The 21,810-nt window shown below is 42.0% G+C and overlaps 1 protein-coding gene across 1 annotated transcript in view; it reads right to left on the bottom strand.

Moving 5' to 3' along the window:
• LOC127984580 (leucine-rich repeat-containing protein 52-like) overlaps positions 1 to 11,104 on the bottom strand; it is a 49,468-nt gene extending 38,364 nt beyond the window's left edge. Inside the window, exon 1 of the mRNA XM_052587286.1 lies at positions 10,035 to 11,104. Coding sequence (XP_052443246.1) covers positions 10,035 to 10,683 — 649 coding nt within the window. The 5' untranslated portion in view covers positions 10,684 to 11,104. The remainder of the gene's footprint in view (positions 1 to 10,034) is intronic.
• Between the last annotated feature and the right edge of the window lie 10,706 nt (positions 11,105 to 21,810).

The following is a 21,810-nucleotide window of genomic DNA, read 5'->3' as shown; positions in this document are numbered from 1 at the left end:
AGCTAAAATATTCATCTTTTATATATTTTTAGTTTTCTTGTAAACTCAAGGGGAAAATTCAACAAATAGATCTTGGTTGAAAGTCTGATTATTGCAGCCAGAGCCTTCTTAAACTTTGTTTCCTTAAAATCCAGCCAGTCAGTTTGGGACTGGTGACATCAGTCAGATCTTGAATTCATTGTGTGCACAAATTAGAAGGAACTGCAGTGAATGCATTATTTTATTTGTGTTGACGAAATGCATCTGTCTTTTATCTTTTTGGCTCAAAATACATGAAAGAAACTGCATTTTGTCAAGAAAAACTTTTTCAGGTGACATAATTCATTCAGTTCATAAACACTAAAAGTTATGTTCACAGAGTCTTCATTTCTTTGATCAAAAACACAGTAAAAAGAGTTATATTGTGAAAAATAATATTATAAAAATAACTGTTTTAAAATGTAATTTATTCCTGTAATGCAAAGCTACATTTTCAGCATCATTACTCCAGTCTTAAGTGACAGATGATCCTTCAGAATCATGCTAACTTGCTTATTTGCTGCTCAATTATTAATAATGATTCTTAATATAGCAATGTTTAAAACCGTTTTGACTAAAAAGATATTTCCGAAATATTGTCAAGTTACTTTGATGAATAGAAAAATTCAGAAGATCAACATTCATTTGAAATAGAAATCATGTGTAACATTATAAGTCTTTACTGACATATTTGATCAGTAGAATGCATCCCTAAAAGTATTATTTATGGACATTTAAAAAAATAATCACACTTTTGAGTGGCAGTTTATCACAGTTTCTTCAAAAATACTAAGCAGTTCAAAATTTATAATAATTATAAAAGGGTTTTGTGTGTGTGTGTGTGTGTGTGTGTGTGTGTGTGTGTGTGTGTGTGTGTGTGTGTGTGTAATGAAGCTGAAAATTCAGTTTTGGCCTCACAGAAATAAATTACATTTTTACATAAATAGAAAAGTGTTTTAATAATAATTCACATTATTACTTTTTTTTTTTTTTTACTGCAAGTAAATGCAGCCTTTGTGAAAACAAGAGAATTCTTTCAAACTTTCAAAATTCTTAAAATGACTTTTTAATTCTAATTAGTAAGGTTGCCCTTGATGCCCCATATCACAGTTGCGTGCTGTATTTTAGTATATCTTCACCTGATCACTCTCTGTTCCAGTGAAACCCCTAAATAAAATAAAAACAAACTGATACTGATATACATCCACTGACATATAGTTGCTATTTTAAAAGCTTTATTTGTTAACTGTATTTGTCACATACTCTATGGTGTAAATGGTGTCTCTAAACGTACTACACACAATTGTCGCATTAATTTTTCATGTGCTTAGTACCCACAGGATGAGGTGGCACTTAACGAACTTACCGTGAGCCCCAGGCTCGCCTTTAAATCAGACCCTATTAGCAGAAGCATCTGGCGTCGCACATGCCTCTGCATCCACTCAGTGTGCAACACCCACACTCCCATACGCTGCATTTACTACACCACTGCAGGACTCACAATTACCTCTCACATCTAATCATCCAAACACCCTTATCCATGTGTCAACACTTCAGCATGTTACCCAACAAAAACACGGCTGCAGAGAGCGGCATGTAACTTTTTTCATTTCTAAGTGAATGCCTGTGTTTATTTGAAGTAAAACTTGATTTCAACTCAGCAAGATGGTGAAATTTAGTTTCTCAGCACAAGAAGCCTCATTTGAAACACACAAACACACACTAAACAACTGGAGAAGAGGTATCCCCAAAGGAGGAAGTCTTCAATGTGTGAGTTAATGAAACTCGTGGTTCTCTGAGGCCCAGGACAAATGGAAAAAAGGTATGAGAACACACACACACACACACACACACGTTTGTTTTTGTGAAAAGTGGGGACATCCCATAGGTGTAATGGTTTTTATACTGTAGAAACTGTATATTCTATCGCCATTCACCAACCCTACACCTAACCCTCACAGGAAACTTTGTGCATTTTTACTTTCTCAAAAAAACACATTCTGTATGATTTATAAGCGTTTTGAAAAATGGGGACATGGGTTATGTCCTCATAAGTCACCCTCTCCTTGTAATACCTGTGTCATACCCATGTCATTATACAAAGTTGTGTCCTGATATGTCACAAAAACATGCCCACCTACAAACACAAAATGAAGTAATCAAGCCAGAAGACATCATAACAGAGCTGGTACTGGTCTGTGTATGTTGTCGCTCTAGAAAAAATTCAATGACCAAGCCCAGATGTCATATGCTGACTTTATAGACCCAGAAAAATGATGTCCCACACAATCCCGAACTCTTCACTGGGGAGTCTGCAGCTATCCTGCACTCAGATATATGGAGGCCCTTTTCTACCTCATACAAAAAAATTAAAATGGCAATTGGGACAGTTTTAAAGTCACAATTTTCAGAAACTGAGTTTGTAAATTGCAGTTATAAGATATAAAGTCGCAATTACGCAAAATAAAGTCACAGCTAAAAGTTATGAGGTCAGTTATCAGAAACAAAGTTGCAACTGAGAGACTGCAAGATAAAAAGACAAATTCTGAGATTTCTGAGAGACATGATAAAAAAAAAGTCACATTGTGAAACAAAAACATCATAAAAAGATGCATGAATTATGTATGAATCAAACCCAGATTATTATAATCATGCGAAAACAGTCGCAATTACTAGAAAAGTCGCAAATGATAAGAAACAAGGTCACTCTTTAGTTTTAAGACCAATACTCAGTGTTAACTAGTAACTGTGATTTTAAACTTTTTTTGGATGATCATAATGACAAGAATTAGAACAGTAATGAAGTAATGAAATTACAACATCAATTGTGAGTTACAAAATGACAATGAGAGATAGAAAGTTACAATTGTGAGAAACAACGTTATACATAACAGCTATAAAATCACAATTGTGCAAAATAAAGATGCGATTGACCATTCACAGGGAGCTTGGACATGCGATCCGCCCAATCTGAACATGGATATCATGTGCAATCATTGTAATATATAAAGTCATACTGGAAGATATATCACACCCAGATTGTTATAATTATGAAAAAATAGCTGCAATTGATAGAAAAGTCTTTAAAATTACAAGAAACATTGCAACTGCAATAAAATCAACTGTGCAAAATGAAACTGCTATTGTGAGATATCAAGTTGCAAACACATTTTTATTCTTTTCACTCAGACTTAGAAATGGGTTTCCATGGTGACATGAAAAGCAGCAGACAAGTCCACGAGAGCATAATCAGTATTGTAATGGAATATTATCATTATATGTCGCTTGTTTTTCATTTAATTAGCGTAATTGTTATTGACATTTAAAAGAGAAATATACTTTTTTAGCTCAAGAAGATGTAGTTATAGTGGCTAACTGGGTTGTGTTAACTCACCAAATACCCGACCATTACAAACCACCACCAACTAGCAAGTAGCACAGTAGCACTGTGATGTAAACTAAAGGCTACTGGCTGTAAAATAATAAGCACAAGCCCTTCAAAATGTCCTTTTGTTTCAACAGTAAATATGTCAACACAGGAAAGAAATTAATTAATTCACATTCCTAAAGTCAGTTCAAGGGGTTGTTAAGACAGCACAAGCCAAGAGTGATGCTTTGTGAAACCAAAGAAACTGCTTTACTTCACGTTAACTTCTCTCAGTGCACATGAAATGCAGGAGAGATCTTTAAAGATCAATAACACCCAATGCTGAAGGAGGATGGTGATGGATCAGGATTTCATCCTACATTTATAGCTCAGGCTGACACCAACTCTACAACATTGGTTTCGGCACTTTCTCTTCCTAAGGAACGCTGCGCGGAGACTTGTAATTAGCATACTGCACTGGACTAAGACATTGATTTAAATAGAAGCATTTTGAAGGCCTGTTTGCGAATATTTCAGGGTGAAAGAGAGAAATAGGGAGGCAGAAAATGCAAAATGACTCACAGATGCTAAAGTGGTGTGAATCACACAGAGTGGTCACTCAGTCTGCACCAAACACACACTTAATAGACTCTATACACACCAACACACACACACAAAAGAGTATTATTACATACTTCAGTGTTTCTTTCTACATTTTAGTTACAAGTAGACAGAGGAGAGTGCGTTAAAAGAGTATAGCTCACTAAAATTGTGCATTGCCCTTCAGAATTCCAGAATAAAGAAAATTATTACTACTTACCTGTATGTTGTTGCAAAAAAACTACAATGAATGTGAACTGGAGCTTTCATCATATAATAGAAATAGAATACGTTTATCAATTTGCTACAAACTGTGGCAGTAATTGTGTGAAGCCATCCTCCTGTTAAGACTGAAGAGTTTAAAGACCATCGACTCTACCGTGCAGGGACATAAGTATCGCTTTTGATTCATCCTCTTTTCTACACCTTGCTTCAGTTCGGTTTCAGTTTTAATGACCAACTCTTACTATGTGTTTCCATATCCATACTATTACTACTACTCACAAACCATGCATCACACACTAAAGGCAGTGCAATAACAACCTGCGCACTTTTCCCATGTCTGCTAATACGCTACTTTCTTTTTCTATTGGTCTCTGGAATTGTTAGTCTGCAGTCAACAAAGCAGATTTCATTACATCTATTACTAGTAATTCAGGACTGAACTCTAAGTTCTAAGCTCGGGGCAGCTGAAAGTATGTGGTGCAAATCAAAAAATCCTACTGACCTATGTATCAGTCACTCCTCTCTTCCTTCTCTGATAATGTCTCCACTGCTAAATGTCTCCACTGCTAAAATGACATACTATCATAACAAAATTAACAATTCGTCTAACTCTTGCATGCACTTTAAAACATTTTCCTCACTCCTTTGTCCTCCTCCCCTCCTTCATCAACTCTAACAGCTGACGACTTTGCCACATTCTTCATTAATAAAATTAAAACCATCAGCGAACAGTTTTCCACACCACAATCTGACAAGCACATCTTATCATCAAACATACACTCGTTCACATCCTTCTCTTCACTCTCTGAGGAAGAAGTCTCCAAACTCATCCTTTTTAATCTTATCCACTTGATCCTATTCCATCTCATCTCCTTCAAGCCATTTCTCCTGCAGTTGTACCTACACTCACTCACATCATTAACACATTCCTTCACACTGGTGTTTTTCCCTCAGCAGTTAAAACAGGCTCCCATAACCCCACTACTTAAGAAACCCAACCTTAACACATCTCTTTTAGAGAACTACAGACTGGTTTCCCTTTTTCCTTTCATTGCAAAAACATTTAAACGAGCTATGTTCAACTAAGTTTCTGCCTTTCTCACTCAGAACAACCTCCCGCCTTGCTCTCAGTTTTTGAAGCCCTAAGACTGGCAAGAGCAGATTCTAAATCTTCAATAATAATCTTGCTGGATCTGTCCACTGCTTGAGAGGTGAGGTGTCCAAGTCGCAACATTAACTACTGGGGTGCCTCAGGGCTCAGTTCTTGGACCACTTCTCTTCTCTGTCTACATGGTATCACTAGGCTCTGTCATTCAGAATTATGCTGATAACACTTAATTCTAACTCTCATTCCATCCTGATGATCTGACAATAGCTGCTCACAACTCACAACACAAGCTTGTTTAACAGACATTTATTGCTGGATGAAGGACCATTACCTTCAACTCAACCTTGCTAAGACAGAACTGCTTGTGGTTCCATTAAACCCATCATTTCATCACGATTTCACCATCCAGTTAGGCACATCAACCATAACTCCTTCAAAAACAGCCAGAAGCCTTGGATTTATGATTGATGATCAACTGACTTTCTCAGACCACACTGCTAAAACTGTCCGATCCTGCAGATTTGCTTTATTCAACATCAAGAAGATCAAACCCTTTCTTTCAGAACATGCTACACAACTCCTTGTTCAAGCTCTTGTTCGGTCCAGGTTGGACTATTGCAATGCCCTCTTGGCAGGTACTCCAGCTTCTTTTATCTAACCTTTACAATTAATCAAGAACACGGCAGCAAGATACATTTTTAATGAACCAAAAAGAATGCATGTCACTCATCCGTTTATCAATTTGCAAGGGCTACCAAAAGCTGCTCGCATAAAACTAAAGGCATTAATGTTTGCCTACAAAACTACCACTGGCTCTGCACCCCTTCACCTAACTTCATTATTTCAGAGTTATGTGCCCTCTAGAAGCTTGCGTTGTGCAAGTGAATGTTGCTTTATTGTGCCATCCCAAAGAAGCACAAAGTCACTTTCACAGATTTTTTAATGAAATGTTCCCTCCTGGTGGAATGACCTGCACAACTCAATCCGAGCAGCTGAGTCCTTAGCCATCTTCAAGAATCAGCTAAAAACACATATCTTCCTTCTTTTTTTGACCCTCTAAACTCTAGCACTCTCTATTCTAATTAAATTCTTCAAAAATCTTCACTTGCACTCTATTCGTTAACTGCTTTTTTTCTTTACAAAAAGATTAGAAAAGCTAGTGTTTTTTATTCTAATTGTTTTCTTTTTATTTATTATATAATGAAAAAACCTTGCAACATGTACTGCATTACGTTGAGACTTGTTATAGTACTTGCATGTGATTGCTCTTTTGTTGATTTTGATTGCTTCCATTATCCCCATTTGTAAGTCACTTTGGATAAAAGTGTCTGCTAAATGACTAAATGTAAATGTAAATTTTCAACCAGCTTTGTAAATGAATAATGTGAAACACTTTTTGCCCATGTTACCTGCAATCACATAACCACATATTTTTTTCTCAGCAAATATCCATTGGATGATGCAAAATGTGTCATCTGACTTTTGACAGCTTCAGGGCTTTTGTTAAAACTATAGATCAAATTTATGCATTTTGGGGATTAACACAGTTTTTTTTTATTCCTTAAACTGCTGTGCCTAGATCACTGAGTGAGCTGAATTCAAGAACTGGAAAAGTCTGATTAACTGTAGATCTGAATCAAAAGAAGGGTTCATTAAATCAGACCATTTCTCTCAAGTCGAGATGAATAACTGAGAAGACTTGAAATATAGCACACAAGTCATATTAATCACTTTTATGATATTTTTATGGTGATTTTGTATCTGATTAAAGGTAGAAAGCTCATATTCTCATCCTTCAGAATTTTTCTGTTCATGTCACACAGGTTTGCAGCAACATGAGGATGAATAAATGATGACAGTATTTTCATTTTTTAGTGAACAATAACTTTAATTTGCTCACAAACAAGTATTCTCGTCTGAAGCTGGGGATATTTGGTGATTAAGAGAGACGCACCAGTGCTCTTGTAAGCTGGTGCAGTCAGGGTGCTTGGACAGGATTATATAATGGGACAAGAATTCTCATATCATCTTTAAAAAAAAAGACATAATTAGCCATCTGCTCTCTGTGGAAGTAGCAACACCAAAACGTCAGAGAGTCTAATCAGGAGAGAGACAATGAGCAGACAGACAGCGTGTCTTTGAATAGACTGAGAGAAATTAGGTTTTTGCATTCTTAGGGTTTTGCTCCCCGATAACGGAGAGGCCAGAGCTTATGTTCAATCTCAACGTCTGGAAAAGCTCCATTTTCTCTATTAAGTTCCCAGACTACATTAACTTATTTCTGGAAAGATGGATTGGACAGATTGTGTGTATTGTTATACTTTCTATACTTTCTATGCTCTATCTTTAACAGCTTAATTATGGTGTAACAGCTGACAAAGCACCAAGAACAAAATTGCTCTCCAAAAAAAAAAAAAGTTGTTCAATCTGATTTTAGCACAACCAAATCAAATCCATTCAGGTCTGAAAAGCAAAACACACAGAAGATCCAATGCTTACAAATCTGATTTAGACTTTGGTGATTTTTAACCAAAACGTTTTTAAACAGGGGGCCGGGACCCATTGGGGGCCTCAGCAAGCTTCCATGGGGCCCAATACGTTTATTTACATTTATTTAAATAAGTGCCTAATTAGTCCGATGCATGGAGAAACTAAGTAGTTAGTCATGAGTGTTTCCTGGAAAATGTAGAAACTTCGTTACACATTCATCATTTGAACTATATTGTTTAACACATTATAATGACGTCAAGTAGCTGATGGAGCATAACGTAACTGCTAATTATTCAATTTGAGATCAAATCAATTTCAGATTTTTGCTGTAAACATCTTGAAACTTGAAAATGCTGTTTTCGGATGTTTGTGGGAACTATGGATTTGGGAAACGGCATATCGTTGAACAATGTTGGTAGAGGTGGGATTTGCAAACATCTAACTTTCTGTAATTGTTGGGAAATGATAAAGTTTCTAAATTCACATAAAGGGAACCACTGATGTCACATGGACTATTTTAAGAATGTTCTTATATGTTTCTGGGTTTCAGAACATTTCAGTAATGTGGAGGGTCAGAAAGTAACTCAAACCACATTGAGAGGCAATCCAAAACCTATTTGTACTGTAGTGTAAACGCTAATCTGGCCAAATGCATTTTGGACAACACCAAAGCTCTTCCTATTACCTTGTCAATCAATCATTGCACTAAAGCAAGGTTTTGAACTGGAAGAAAGAAAATAACCATCCACAAAAACTGGATGAGCCCTTGCACACGCATGCATTATTCATATACCGTGACATGGATCATGTGAAGCACACACATCTGAAGTTCATTTACAGCTGCTCGACTAAAAATAACGATGAGCATCCAGCTCAAAATGTCACGTTTGTGCAGAGATTAACATTTGAGTACATTCGCCCTAAGACTAAACTGTCAGGGTCTGCCTGTGCCCTGCCCTCTGCTCCACCGAGACACAGTCTCTTCAGATCAAATTATCAGCCTGAATAACTCGATAACGCGAACTGGGGTGATAAGACTGATAAAGACCTACTCACTCTGGAGGTCTAATGGTGGAGATAATTAGCTGGCCTTTCATTCCCTTCCTCTCTCTCCTGGCACCAACACTGGAATTAATTGAAATCACCTTAAACTACATATTGTATTTTTTAAAATAATGATATTTCACTGAAACACAGATTTAATATTCATCAGTGTGGCTCGAAGGAAAAAGAAAAAGCAACGGTAATGCATTCCAGTCATTAACTGAGGCTGGTTGTTGGTCAGACTTCAGAAGCCGGGGCTGTTTAGATTAGTGCTCAACTTATTTGAAATGGTTGAATCTTAAATTATTATAACATTTATATTATCCGACCTGGAAAATGTGGTTACTTCATCACTTGTTAGGGCTGACACACAGTGCCCTTGATCGTGAAACATAACTCCAAGTTGCCCCTGGGAGACTGTATAATATGTGTACGAGGACGCTTTGTATAAAATCATCAGCTAAATGACTAATTAACAATTAGCACTTCCATTATCCTCAATTATGATGCCTGGAGGAAAGGCAGTAACATTTGTTAATGCAGCAGCGGTTAAAGACTTTAGCTTGTAGCAGAAAGAGATGATCATAACTTGCTCCAGTATCTCCATATTATAAGTCACTTAATTATTAAACAAAAAATTAGGCTACTTATTGGCAATTTTGATACATTGATATAATACACAGTAAAAAAACTTTGTTAGTTGTTGGGCCTAGATTATGGAATGGTTTATGGAGTTTCCATTAGTATTTCTAGTTTTAAAATTCAGGCTAAAAACCTATTTGCATAGAATGGCTTTTAATTAGGGGTGCTGATTTGTTGAGTGGTGTTCAGCACTTTACAGAACTATAAAGTAGTTCAAAAGTGCATCATAGAAGAAATACTTTTATAAAATACTATTATATTTCTATTTTAAAAAAGTTAATTGGCTTTATTTGACCAGAAAATATTATATTTTAAAAGATAACACAATGTCAGTGTATTGAGAAATAATGTAAAAAGGCCTAAATTGCTACAAAATCTACTAACCTGTGCATTTTCATGGTACATGTTCATTAAAATCATGTTTGACAATGACAAACATCGTTATTATAGTTGTGGCAACCATGGCTGTCAGTTTTTAAGCTATACAATGGACTTGGAAAGTTTTCAGAGCAGCTAAAGATAAGAAGCGCATGATCCCACCTTGGAACTTGAAGCCCTCTATCTGGATCCAGAGGCACAGGTCCTCCGTGTCGCAGTCGCACCTCCAGGGGTTCCCGCTGAGCCCCAGCGAGCGCAGCGCCGGCAGCGCGATCAGAGAGCTAATGTTGAGCGCCGTCAGGTTGTTGCGGCTCACGTCCAGCACCTGCAGCGCCGCGTTCTCCGCGAACGCGTCCGGGTGGATCTCCGACAGCCCCGGGTTATCCGTCATCCTCAGCATCACCAGGCTGGCCAGCGGGCCAAACGTCCGGTCCTCGATCTGCGTCAGGCTGTTGAAAGACAGATCCAGGTAGGCGAGCTTGCGCAGGTTGCCAAAAGTAGACTCGGAGATCTCCGTCAACGAGTTGTTGCTGCAGTCCAGGTACACCAGGTCCGACAGGTAGTTGAGCTGCAGCGCCGGCAGGTCGCCGATCCGGTTATTGGAGATGATCAGCTGTCGGGTGGCCAGCGGGAGATCCACGGGGAAGTCGCTTAACTGTTGCCCGGCGCACTGGACCACCAGCTGGTCGTCGCACACGCAGCGGTCCGGGCAGCCGGCGGTCAGAGCCGGGGACGGCGCTACATCCATAACGAAGACGAAGAGAAACACCAGCCGCAGTGACTGCGCGCTCGGCTCGGGCAGAACACGCATGATCCCGCCGCCGGCTTCATCGACTGTGCGTGCGCTCGCGCATTCTTCATTGATCTGCGGGATCCGGTTCGCTCGTTACTGCTGGCCAGGGACGCGTCGGAGCTGTTCTTGGGATCCCCTCGCAAGTCTCCTCAACAGCGAAGGTGACCGTGCTTGGCGCGTGGTCCGTTCTGTGGAGATCACCATGAGCTCATTCGTTGATGTGTTGGTTTAAGGTCCTGGAAGTAGTTTGCTTGTCCATTTTGCGTAGTTCAGGTCTGAACAGTTGAACTGATTTGCCTCACAAGTCCGTGAGTTGGATGGCGTGTTGAAACGCAGTTAAGTTGCGCGACGCGGTCCTGAGGCGCACCATCGCGCTGTGTGCTGCTGCTGTATGGCGGCTCCACTCTGTGCTTCTCTCTGCAGCTGTGAGTGAGTGAGTGAGTGAGTGGGAGAAAGAGAAAGAGAGGGAGGTTGTTGCACTGAGTCTGACACAAGTCTGTGTGTCCTGCTAATTTGCACAGGAGAAAAACACACTCTTCAATGCTTTCAACATACAGGTGGATGACATTTCTTTAAGGTTAAATAGTTACATATGTATTGATTAGTGATTAATCGCATCCAAAATTTAAGTAAGTTTAAGTTTACATAATATATGTGTGTGTACTGTGTATATTTATTATGTAGCCTATATACATACACTCACATACAGCATATATTTTGGAAATATTTACATGCATAAACATTTATATATTTATTTTCTTTTTATATAATATTTAAATATATAAACATAACATATTTTTCTAAAATATTTTTATGCATGTGTACGTGTTATACATAAATATACACAGCACACACACATGTAAACAAAAACTTTGATTTGGAATTGATCAATTGTGATTAATGGTTGACAGTACTATATATACACAGTTTATAGGTAGGTAGTCACGTGATCAAACATTATGCAAACATTTCATTTTAACATTTTTTTTTTTTTTTTACCTTTATGGGAGCATTACTTTTGAATGTTCTCTGCACCTTCTGAAACAAGCAGCCTAATGTTAGACAAACATTCAGGAAAAAAAGTTTCATGAATGTTTATTGTTTTTTTGTGCCAAGATTTTAAAGCATTCATAAAGAACAGATAATTTAGAAACACTCTGTAGTGAGTTCGTGTGGCAAGGAAGAGGACAAAGGGGTCGGCTGGACTGCTGACGTATTTATTTAACCAAAACTAAACAAAGAACAAAGAAAATCACAAACACCCAAACGGGGACTCTTATTCTGACACTCCGTCAAACTTCCGGTTCACTCCTTCCGGTTCGGGTCAGCAGTCCGTCTCTCTCTCGCTTGCATCCGTTTCTCCCGGCGTTTTATACTCTCTCCACGCCAATTACTAGAACGAGAAACAGGTGATGATAATTTTTGCCCAAACCACTCACTTACCGCTCGTCTCCTGATTCTCTCTCCCGCTGCAGACGTCGCTAAACCACGCCCCCCCTGCCACATACCCCCACCGCCCGACTCAGGCCGGGGAGCCATCCGGCCTGCAGCCCCCCCCCCCCCATTTCTGGAGAGGAAGTCGGCCACCGCCATCTGAACACCCGGCCTGTGGATCACCTTGAACTTAAAAGGCTGAAGAGCTAGATACCAACGAGTGATCCGCGCGTTGGTATCCTTCATGCGGTGGAGCCACTGCAGCGGAGCGTGGTCCGAACAGAGGGTGAACTCCCGTCCCAGGAGATAATAGCGGAGGGTGAGGACGGCCCATCTGATGGCAAGGCACTCTTTCTCGATGGTGCTGTACTTAGCCTCTCTCTTCGAGAGCTTCCGGCTAATGTACAGCACCGGCCGTTCCTCCCCCTCTATCTCCTGGGACAGGACTGCTCCCAGCCCCCTGTCCGATGCGTCTGTCTGCAACAGAAAAGGGAGAGAAAAATCAGGAGAGTGTAACAGCGGCCCGCCACACAGAGCAGCCTTGACCTGAGTAAAGGCCTGCTGACACGGCTCCGTCCACTGGACCGTATCTGGTACCTCCTTTTTAGTAAGGTCAGTCAAAGGGCTGGTGAGGTCCGAATAATTAGGAATAAACCGTCTATAATATCCCGCCAGCCCCAAGAACTGTCTTACCTCCTTTTTGGTCTTGGGTCGTGGGCAGGTCGCAATAGCGGCAGTCTTATCAATTTGGGGACGCACCTGCCCATGCCCCAAGTGGAAGCCCAGATACCTTACTTCCACACGCCCAATCGCACACTTCTTTGGGTTGGCCGTGAGCCCCGCTCCCCTCAGCGACCTCAGGACAGCCCTCAGATGCTGCATATGCCGCTGCCAGTCATTACTAAATATAATAATATCATCTAGGTAGGCAGCAGCATATGCAGCATGGGGCCGTAGAATCCGATCCATGAGGCGCTGGAAGGTAGCTGGGGCCCCGAACAAGCCAAACGGAAGGGTAACAAATTGGTGTAATCCGAACGGCGTTGTGAAAGCTGTCTTTTCTCTGGACAATGGAGACAAGGGGATCTGCCAATAGCCCTTTGTTAAGTCCAATGTCGAATAAAAGCGAGCCGTGCCTAGCCGATCAAGCAACTCGTCAACCCGCGGCATTGGATACGCGTCGAATTTCGACACAGCATTCACCTTGCGGTAATCTACACAGAATCGGACTGAGCCGTCCGTTTTCGGAACTAAAACTATCGGGCTCGCCCAGTTACTATTAGATTCTTCTATTACCCCCATGTCAAGCATAGCGCCCAATTCAGCCTGAACTACTTGTTTCTTGTGCTCAGGTAAACGATACGGCCGGCTGCGAACTACCACGCCCGGCTCGGTCTCGATATGGTGCTGAATTAGGTTAGTACGGCCCGGCAGGGGCGAGAAGACGTCGGCAAACTCTGCTTGCAATTTCGTTACATCAGTGAGTTGGGACGGCGAGAGGTGGTCTCCACCTGGAGCCAGGGCGAGGGATTGGGGTTTGATATTCGCCTCTGGCCCGAGATCATCCTCTCCGCCAATCACCGTTGCCAACATCACTGATTCCGCCTCATTCCATTTTTTAAGGAGGTTGAGGTGGTATATCTGACTGGACCCGTTCCTATCGGACCGTATTACCTCATAATCGAGATCTCCGACCTGTCGTGCGACCTCAAACGGTCCCTGCCACTTAGCCATTAATTTGGAGCTCGACGTTGGGAGTAATACAAGTACTTTCTCTCCCGGTGCAAATTTGCGTAACCTAGTTCCCCTGTTATACAGCTGGCTCTGGCGGTCCTGGGCTTGTAACAAATTCTCCATGGATAGCCGCCCCAATGTGTGGAGTTTTGTTCTCAAGTCCAGCACATACTGAATTTCGTTTTTGCCCTGAGACGGTCCCTCCTCCCAAGTTTCTCTCAGTACGTCGAGCACCCCCCGGGGCTGGCGTCCATAGAGAAGCTCGAAGGGGGAAAACCCCGTGGAGGCTTGTGGGACCTCTCGCACAGCAAATAACAAGGGCTCTAGCCACCTATCCCAATTTTTGGCGTCTTCGTGAACGAACTTACGAATCATGGATTTAAGTGTGCGATTAAATCGTTCGACCAGGCCGTCGGTTTGTGGGTGATAGACGCTAGTTCGAATCGATTTAATGCCCAACAATCCGTACAGTTCGCGTAGCGTACGTGACATAAACGCCGTGCCCTGATCGGTGAGGATTTCTTTTGGAACCCCCACCCGGGAGATAAGACGAAACAGGGCATCCGCAACACTTTTAGCGGAAATGTTGCGGAGGGCCACCGCTTCAGGATATCGTGTTGCATAATCAACTATGACTAATGCAAAGCGATGTCCTCGTGCCGATCGCTCTAATGGCCCGATGAGGTCCATGCCAATTCTCTCGAAGGGGACCTGCATTAAGGGAAGAGGGCGCAAAGGCGCTTTTGGGGCGGCCGGTGGGTTTACCAATTGACATTCCGGACAAGACGCGCACCACCTGCGCACGTTGTCATGAATGCCCGGCCAAAAGAAGCGGGCCATGAGGCGATTTAGTGTTGCGGCCTGTCCCAAATGGCCCGCCATAGGATTAGAATGAGCCGCCTGGAAAAGCATTTCCCGGCGGCTCTTTGGAATTAACAATTGGGTTGTATTCAATTTTGTCCGAGCGTCTTGGGTCACTCTATACAACCGGTCTTTTAAAATGGCAAAATACGGATAGGAGAGCGGGAGGGCAGGTTGGAGAGACTGGCCATCGATGGCGCGGACCTGTTGAAACGCATGTTTTAGTGTCTCATCCTGAGACTGCTCCAGAGGAAAGTCATCACGCTCCGAGAGAATTAGTCTCCCGATTTCGTTCAGTTCCCCTGAAGCAGACCACAGCGACCCTGGCTCAGTTTCTCCCACCTGTACCCGCACGGCCTCCTTCCGTGCCTTATTTCCCCAAGAGGCATCCGCACATAACGACCCCAATAAAACCGTAAACGCAGGCCAATTCGTTCCCAAAATTACCGGATGCCGGAGGTGGGGACTAACCGCCACCTCTACACTATGCTTTTGTCCCCGGAAATGAATGCTAATTGGGACAACCGGATACTCCACCACATCCCCGTGTACACACCGCACCTTAACCACGCGGCTTGTATCCAATGCCCCCGGTTGAATCAGGCTTTGATGGATTGAGGTTTGGTTACATCCCGAATCCACCAAGGCCGGATATGTACCCCCCTTGATACTCACGGGTATTTGGTACTCGCCAGCCTGACCGGGGGTGACCTGTGGGACATCCGGGACCCGGATCATTGTCCCCACCTCCATCGCTGGACACCTGTCCACGAAATGCTCCGGGTCCCCGCAACGCCAACAGGCCAGCCCAGACCTACCCGCCGCCCCAGTGGCAGGGAGTGGATTGGAGAATTGGCGCGAAGAGAGTGGAGAAAAGGAAGCACTGTCCCCCCCAGCAGGCACAATCCCTGCCCCCCTGGGCGGGGCCCTTGGGCTCCCGAAGTGTCCATGGTCGATCCCGCCCCGCCCCCGGGGCGGGACACGAGGAGGGCCGGGTGGACGGGACCTAGGGAGAGGGACAGGGCGAGAGAGAGAGGGGGGGCGCCGACCCCTGGGCACGCCACCATGTGGTCCTCCGCCAGATGGATGGCCGAGTCCAGCGACGTGGGGCGGTGGCACTGGACCCACTCGGCCGTCTTCTTGGGAAGCCGAGCGATGAACTGCTCCAGCACCACCAGGTCGACGACATGCTCCACGTCACTTCCCTCGGCCAGTAGCCACTTGCGGCAGGAGTCCCGGAGCTGTTGGGCCATCGCGAAGGGCCGGCCGGCCTCGCCCAAATCCAGGGACCGGAAGCGCTGGCGATGTTGCTCTGGCGACCGGCCGACCCGCTGGATAATGGCCCTCTTGAGGTCGTCGAAGACCAGGAGGTTCGCCACCGGAAGTTGTTGCGCGGCCACCTGGGCCTCACCGGAGAGCAGGGGTATTAGGCGTACCGGCCACTGCTCGCGGGGCCACCCGCAGGCCTCCGCCGACTTTTCGAAGAGCTCCAGGAAGGCCTCCGGATCGTCCTGGGCCCCCATCTTGTGAAGCGGCAGGTGCATGGGGGCGGCGGGCGGCCCGGCGGCCTCGGCACGAACCTCCCGATCCATCCAGCTCCGGAACCTCTCGCGGTCCTCCTGCTGGGCCTGAACGATGGCCTGGAATCGTCTCTCCTGATCGGTCCTCAGGTCCAGCAGGGCCTGATGTTGTTCTTGGTGCAGGACCGCGAGGGAAGCGATGATATCCGCAAGCGGCGTGGAGGACGGGCTTTGCATGGCGGCGGCGGTCCTTCTTCCTTCCCGGGTTTCGGCACCAGTGTAGTGAGTTCGTGTGGCAAGGAAGAGGACAAAGGGGTCGGCTGGACTGCTGACGTATTTATTTAACCAAAACTAAACAAAGAACAAAGAAAATCACAAACACCCAAACGGGGACTCTTATTCTGACACTCCGTCAAACTTCCGGTTCACTCCTTCCGGTTCGGGTCAGCAGTCCGTCTCTCTCTCGCTTGCATCCGTTTCTCCCGGCGTTTTATACTCTCTCCACGCCAATTACTAGAACGAGAAACAGGTGATGATAATTTTTGCCCAAACCACTCACTTACCGCTCGTCTCCTGATTCTCTCTCCCGCTGCAGACTTCGCTAAACCACGCCCCCCCTGCCACACACTCTATTAATTCATTGCTTCATAAAATGATGGTGTAGCCACTGATGTCACATGGACCAATTTAACGATGTCCTATCTACATTTCTGTGCATTGATCATGGTAGTACCCTTGCTGTCTATGATGGGTCAGGCTTTTTCATATAGTTGAAGATCATTGTTCATTCGAATTGTGAACCATGCACCTCGAGCAGGGCATTTTTTTTCTCTTTGTGTTGTGAAAATAAATGGTAACCATATATCTTTTGAACGGCACCAGGGAGAGTAAATAATGGCTGAATTTTTATATTACTTTTATATTGTGTGAACTTTCCCTCTAAGCAATATCCACTATCCTCGAGCAAGAGCGTTGCATTTTGGATTGTCTGACGAATGTCTGCATCGAATCTATGGCTAAATCCGTGCAGATAGTAAAAAAAAAAAAAAAAAAAACAATGCTATTGCGATGCTGATATTGCTTTTATACAACAATTCAGAGAGTCCAACATGTTTTGAACACAAGCACTCAAAGATGAGATTGTGTGTGTCTGTGTTCTCCTCAGTACCTGAGGCATGTGTGTACAGTGATGTCACAAGACTCCATCCCTGACGTAGCAGAAACAGAGGAGGGACAGAGTGTACAGCCACTGACTTTGACCGTCTTGTCTGTCTCTGTCTCTCTCTGTGAGGCGAGACAGATGGAGAGAGAGACTGTTGCATTCGAGCTGACGCAGGTGCAAGAGAAACATGATATGCACATCGTCTATAGCACAGAGTCTGTTCTATTATTGTTGTGGGAGAATCTTTCTGTCCTCCTGTATCAACAAACAGGGCCAATCGTTATCGAGTGAAACTATTCTTCATTTGAAGATCTCAATCTGTTCCTCCCGGGGCTTTGCACCAGCAAGCCTACATTTGAAAATCATGATTCATTTGATTGTGTAACTTTTATTGTGGTGGAGTAACACTTGCCTTTAGCTGTTCAGGCCTCCCACAGGTAAATCGACTCACCAAGTAGAGCCGTTGTTGTGTATGACTGGGGCACGATACTCCATGCTGGTTGTGTGGGACTGAAAAAAGTAATAACAAAGGATGTGTACAGTGTGATATGTGTCTAAAACTCTGCTCGAGGGTTTAAGCTGAATCAAATTTGTTCCACAGTCCACAACAATAAATAAACAAACATGCACTGATACTTTAATGTGGGTGGATTGTATTTTAAGTCGAGGAATACTAAGATTATTGGGAAAAAATTAATGCGATTTTAAGGTCTTAGACTTGGGACTTTTGGATTTGTCATAATTGTGTTCTATATCTCGCAGTGTTAAATACCACAATTTGACCGTATTACTTGCAGTTGCAATTTCGACAAACTTGATTTTAAGTAGCCTAAATGTAACTTTATTTCTTGCCATTGCAATACCGAGTTTTAGAATTTATTAACAATTGCTCTTTCATATCTTACAATTAACATCATTTTAAGTATATACGACTTTATTCGTCATAATCACTGATCTATAATAGATCAGTGGTTATAATTGTTAGTTTTTTTTATTCAAAAAATCGCAGCTTTTTTTCTCACAATAGCAAATTTTATTTGTTACATTTTTTACTTCGTCTTCGTGGCTGTTTCTCGCAGTGTGACTGTATACCGTATTTTCGTAAGTCGCACCTAAGTATAAGTCGCATCAATCCAAAAATACGTCATGACGATGAAAAAACATATATAAGTCGCACTGGACTATAAATCGCATTTATTTAGAACCAAGAACCAAGAGAAAACATTACTGTCTACAGCAGTGTAGACTACAGGAGCACAGAGCAGCATAGAGCGCCCTCTCGCGGCTGTAGACGGTAATGTTTTCTCTTGGTTCATTTCTCTTTTTCATGTCAAAGTAATTTTGATAAATAAGTCGCAGTTATTTCTTAAGTTATTTCTCACAATTGCAACTTTTTATCTCACAAAGGCGACTTTACATCTTGCAATGGTGACTTAATTTCATCATAAATGTCTTTATATATATATGTATCACATTTGCAACTATTTTAATTGCAACTATTTCTCTGAATTTTTACTTAATATCTTACAGTTTGACTTTTATTTGTCATATCTGCAATTTCATATCTCACAGGGTGCATTTCTATTCTAACAATTGCTACTTTCATTCTAATTATTGTGATTTTCTTACAATTTATTTCTTATTTTATCTCGCGCAATTATCTGTTATATTTTTTCCTCTGACTGATTGCACCAGATTTGTTGATCTGTTCTTTAATAAAATGACCCACATTTTTTAATAGACACACATATCTATGATCTTTAAAGCCGACAGTGATCGAAAGCCTCTCTCTTGCCCACACCTGAGACATCTGCAAACGGACCTCTGGAGCCTGTCCAGAACCAAGGAAGCCTTAAGATTGTGAGACAGGTGTGAGGGGATAAAGACTTGGGTGTCTTCAGTATATAGGGCGGTTGTCTCCCCTGAAAGGTAAGCGCCAAAGTAAACCGAACGATTGAGCTCATTAGTCTAACTTTCATCCCTGGATCATCTCCAGCGTGTCAGTTTGCAGACGACGGAGTGTCAGGTGAAGTTGAGGAGGGAGACTTTGTTACTATTTAATGGCTGGGTCGTCTGTCAGAGGCTGTGATGCATGACACAGTCCATGAAGAAACTGGGAGATTAAGAACAATTTGCCAACAGAAAACGTGATCGTAGTATATTGTGTTTGAGCGATATCTTTACACACTTTCACGACTTCGTTTTTAAGTCTTCGTGGAATTCAGGGTTAAGTTTGTGACATTGTTGAGATCCCTAAAGGAAATATTTGAGATTTCTTAAGGGAATAATCTGAAAAGCAAAAGTTTCCACTCCGTTTAATCTAATTGCTGTCTAGAAGAAGCATCTGAGATATTAGAGATCTTAAGGGATTTAAAAAATGCTGATATAGTTAGATTTTCTGTGCCACCCGAGGAATATAACATCGAACAATTTCTGTCTTTGTGCTCTTTTCTGTATTTGGTTTTTAGCAAAGTCAGCAAAGCATGCTGTGTAGTTTGTGTTGGGTCATTTGCACAGCAGATCCTCAGAATAATTACACACAGAGGCACTCAAACACAGGCATACTGTACATGAGCATAAAATGGACTTTCAATTAGAAAAGACACAGCAATATGCAGGTTTTTTTTTCTGACATACAAATCCAGGTGTTTCATTCAGACACTAAACTGCAGAATCAGTGCAAGGAAACTATTAAAAACACTTAGGCCTATATGTTATTTATACATGTTTAAATAAAACTCCCTCCAAACAGAAAGAAATATCCAAGTCATTTTTAAGATTTTATTTGCATTTCTCCTCTTTACACTCTCAAAATGTGCCGAAATTGTACCTTGAGGAGTATAAAAGCTTGTCACTGGACAGTACCCTTAAAGAGAAACTTTGTACCTTCTTTACCCCAAAGAGTTCATAATAGGACCATATGAGTAATGCTAGTTTAAGGGTACTAATATGCACCCTTCAGGGGTAAAGAAGGTTCAAATGTGTCCCTTTAAGGTTACTGTCCCAGTGACAAGCTGTTGTAACCCTAAAGGTACAATTTCTGCATTTTTTTCTGGCAGTGTAAATATATAGGCCTATTAAAAAATAAACTTAATATTCCTATTCATTGGTTATATATTAAATAATCTACAAACTTTTGAAAACTTGCTTTTATATCGTAAAAAGGGGCGTGGTCAATTGTAAATTGGCTTCTGGTCTCATCTGCGTCCACTCAGTCCAGCTATTTTTAGCTGAGCTAAACAGTTGGTTTTGCTGCTTGATATTGAAAGTTGGGGTGTTTTTTATCATATTATTTTAATGTATTATCTTAATTATGAGCACATTGGTTTGTAGTGCAAACAGTTTTACCGTTAGCTGCACGTTGTTGTTCTCCTCATTATATCGGCTAATTAACCGGAAGTCTCACCAATAGGCTTACTTCCCCTTTGAAGAAAATGGGTGGATAAATTTTGAAAAAATGTGGTGATGACCTGTTCATATTTTAAATCAGTACTGAGGTAGGCTACTCGGTCATGATTAGCTAGTTATTATTCATATTGATGTCCTAAATTGTCTTAAATCTAGATTCGTATAAATTAATGGAAGGGTTATGCCTATATTTTAAAGTAACGTTAATGAATGACATTTTTAGCGAGGTCGCCAGGAAGACATTACATCGTAAGGGTTTGATGATGCGTGAAAAGTATGATTAATGCTGTAGTTTGCTATAATGTTCTTCTTCTTTTTTTTTAATGTCAGGCAATCTTTCAGCAAATGTTAAAAGTGCAAAAAAAAAGACCATCCTCGTTTGGTGTCGCTTGAGTCGCCATCCAGTGAAACAGCTCGGTTTAGAAAGTCCCCTGAAGTTGTGTGAACCATGAGACTGTTGTAAACGTCCTCAAATAATGATACTAAACCAGCTGAAGTGGTTAAAGAAGGCAGCACACCGCCTGGGGAGAGATTAGTGATAATCGACTCATGTTTCTCTCTCTACTCTGCACTCACAAGAGTTTATAAAGTTTATGAAGCTCCAATCAGATTTAGCAGGAATGACCCGAGATGGTTTCATGAATGGACCTGTTATAATAATTTAACGACAACTGTTATGATATAACACAGTTTATATGCTTTAGTGTCTTTATAGAGTGAAGGTCTTTGGTCAGATCTCAGAGTCAAGGGAACTGAATGGGGCATGACGTATCCGGAAGACCACGACACGAGCTAGAGCTACCCACAATGCAACACGACACGTTATATTTCACACACATTTCTAACGTTTTTATTAATTGTATTTGATTATACTAGCTCGGTAGACACATGGATAAGACTCTTTATCGATGTTGCTGATGTTCAGGTGAGTTGAACATGTCTGATAATGATGAACGTGTCTCTTACCGTCGTTACGCTGCGTGTCGTCATTGATCTGAACCTCCTGCTTCCCTTCAGACAGTCAGT

This window comes from Carassius gibelio, chromosome B20, assembly GCF_023724105.1.
Source record: "Carassius gibelio isolate Cgi1373 ecotype wild population from Czech Republic chromosome B20, carGib1.2-hapl.c, whole genome shotgun sequence".
NCBI classification, from domain to species: domain Eukaryota; kingdom Metazoa; phylum Chordata; class Actinopteri; order Cypriniformes; family Cyprinidae; genus Carassius; species Carassius gibelio.
The sequence above is the reverse complement of the archived record's forward strand: the minus strand, read 5'-3'. Positions and strand labels throughout refer to the sequence as shown.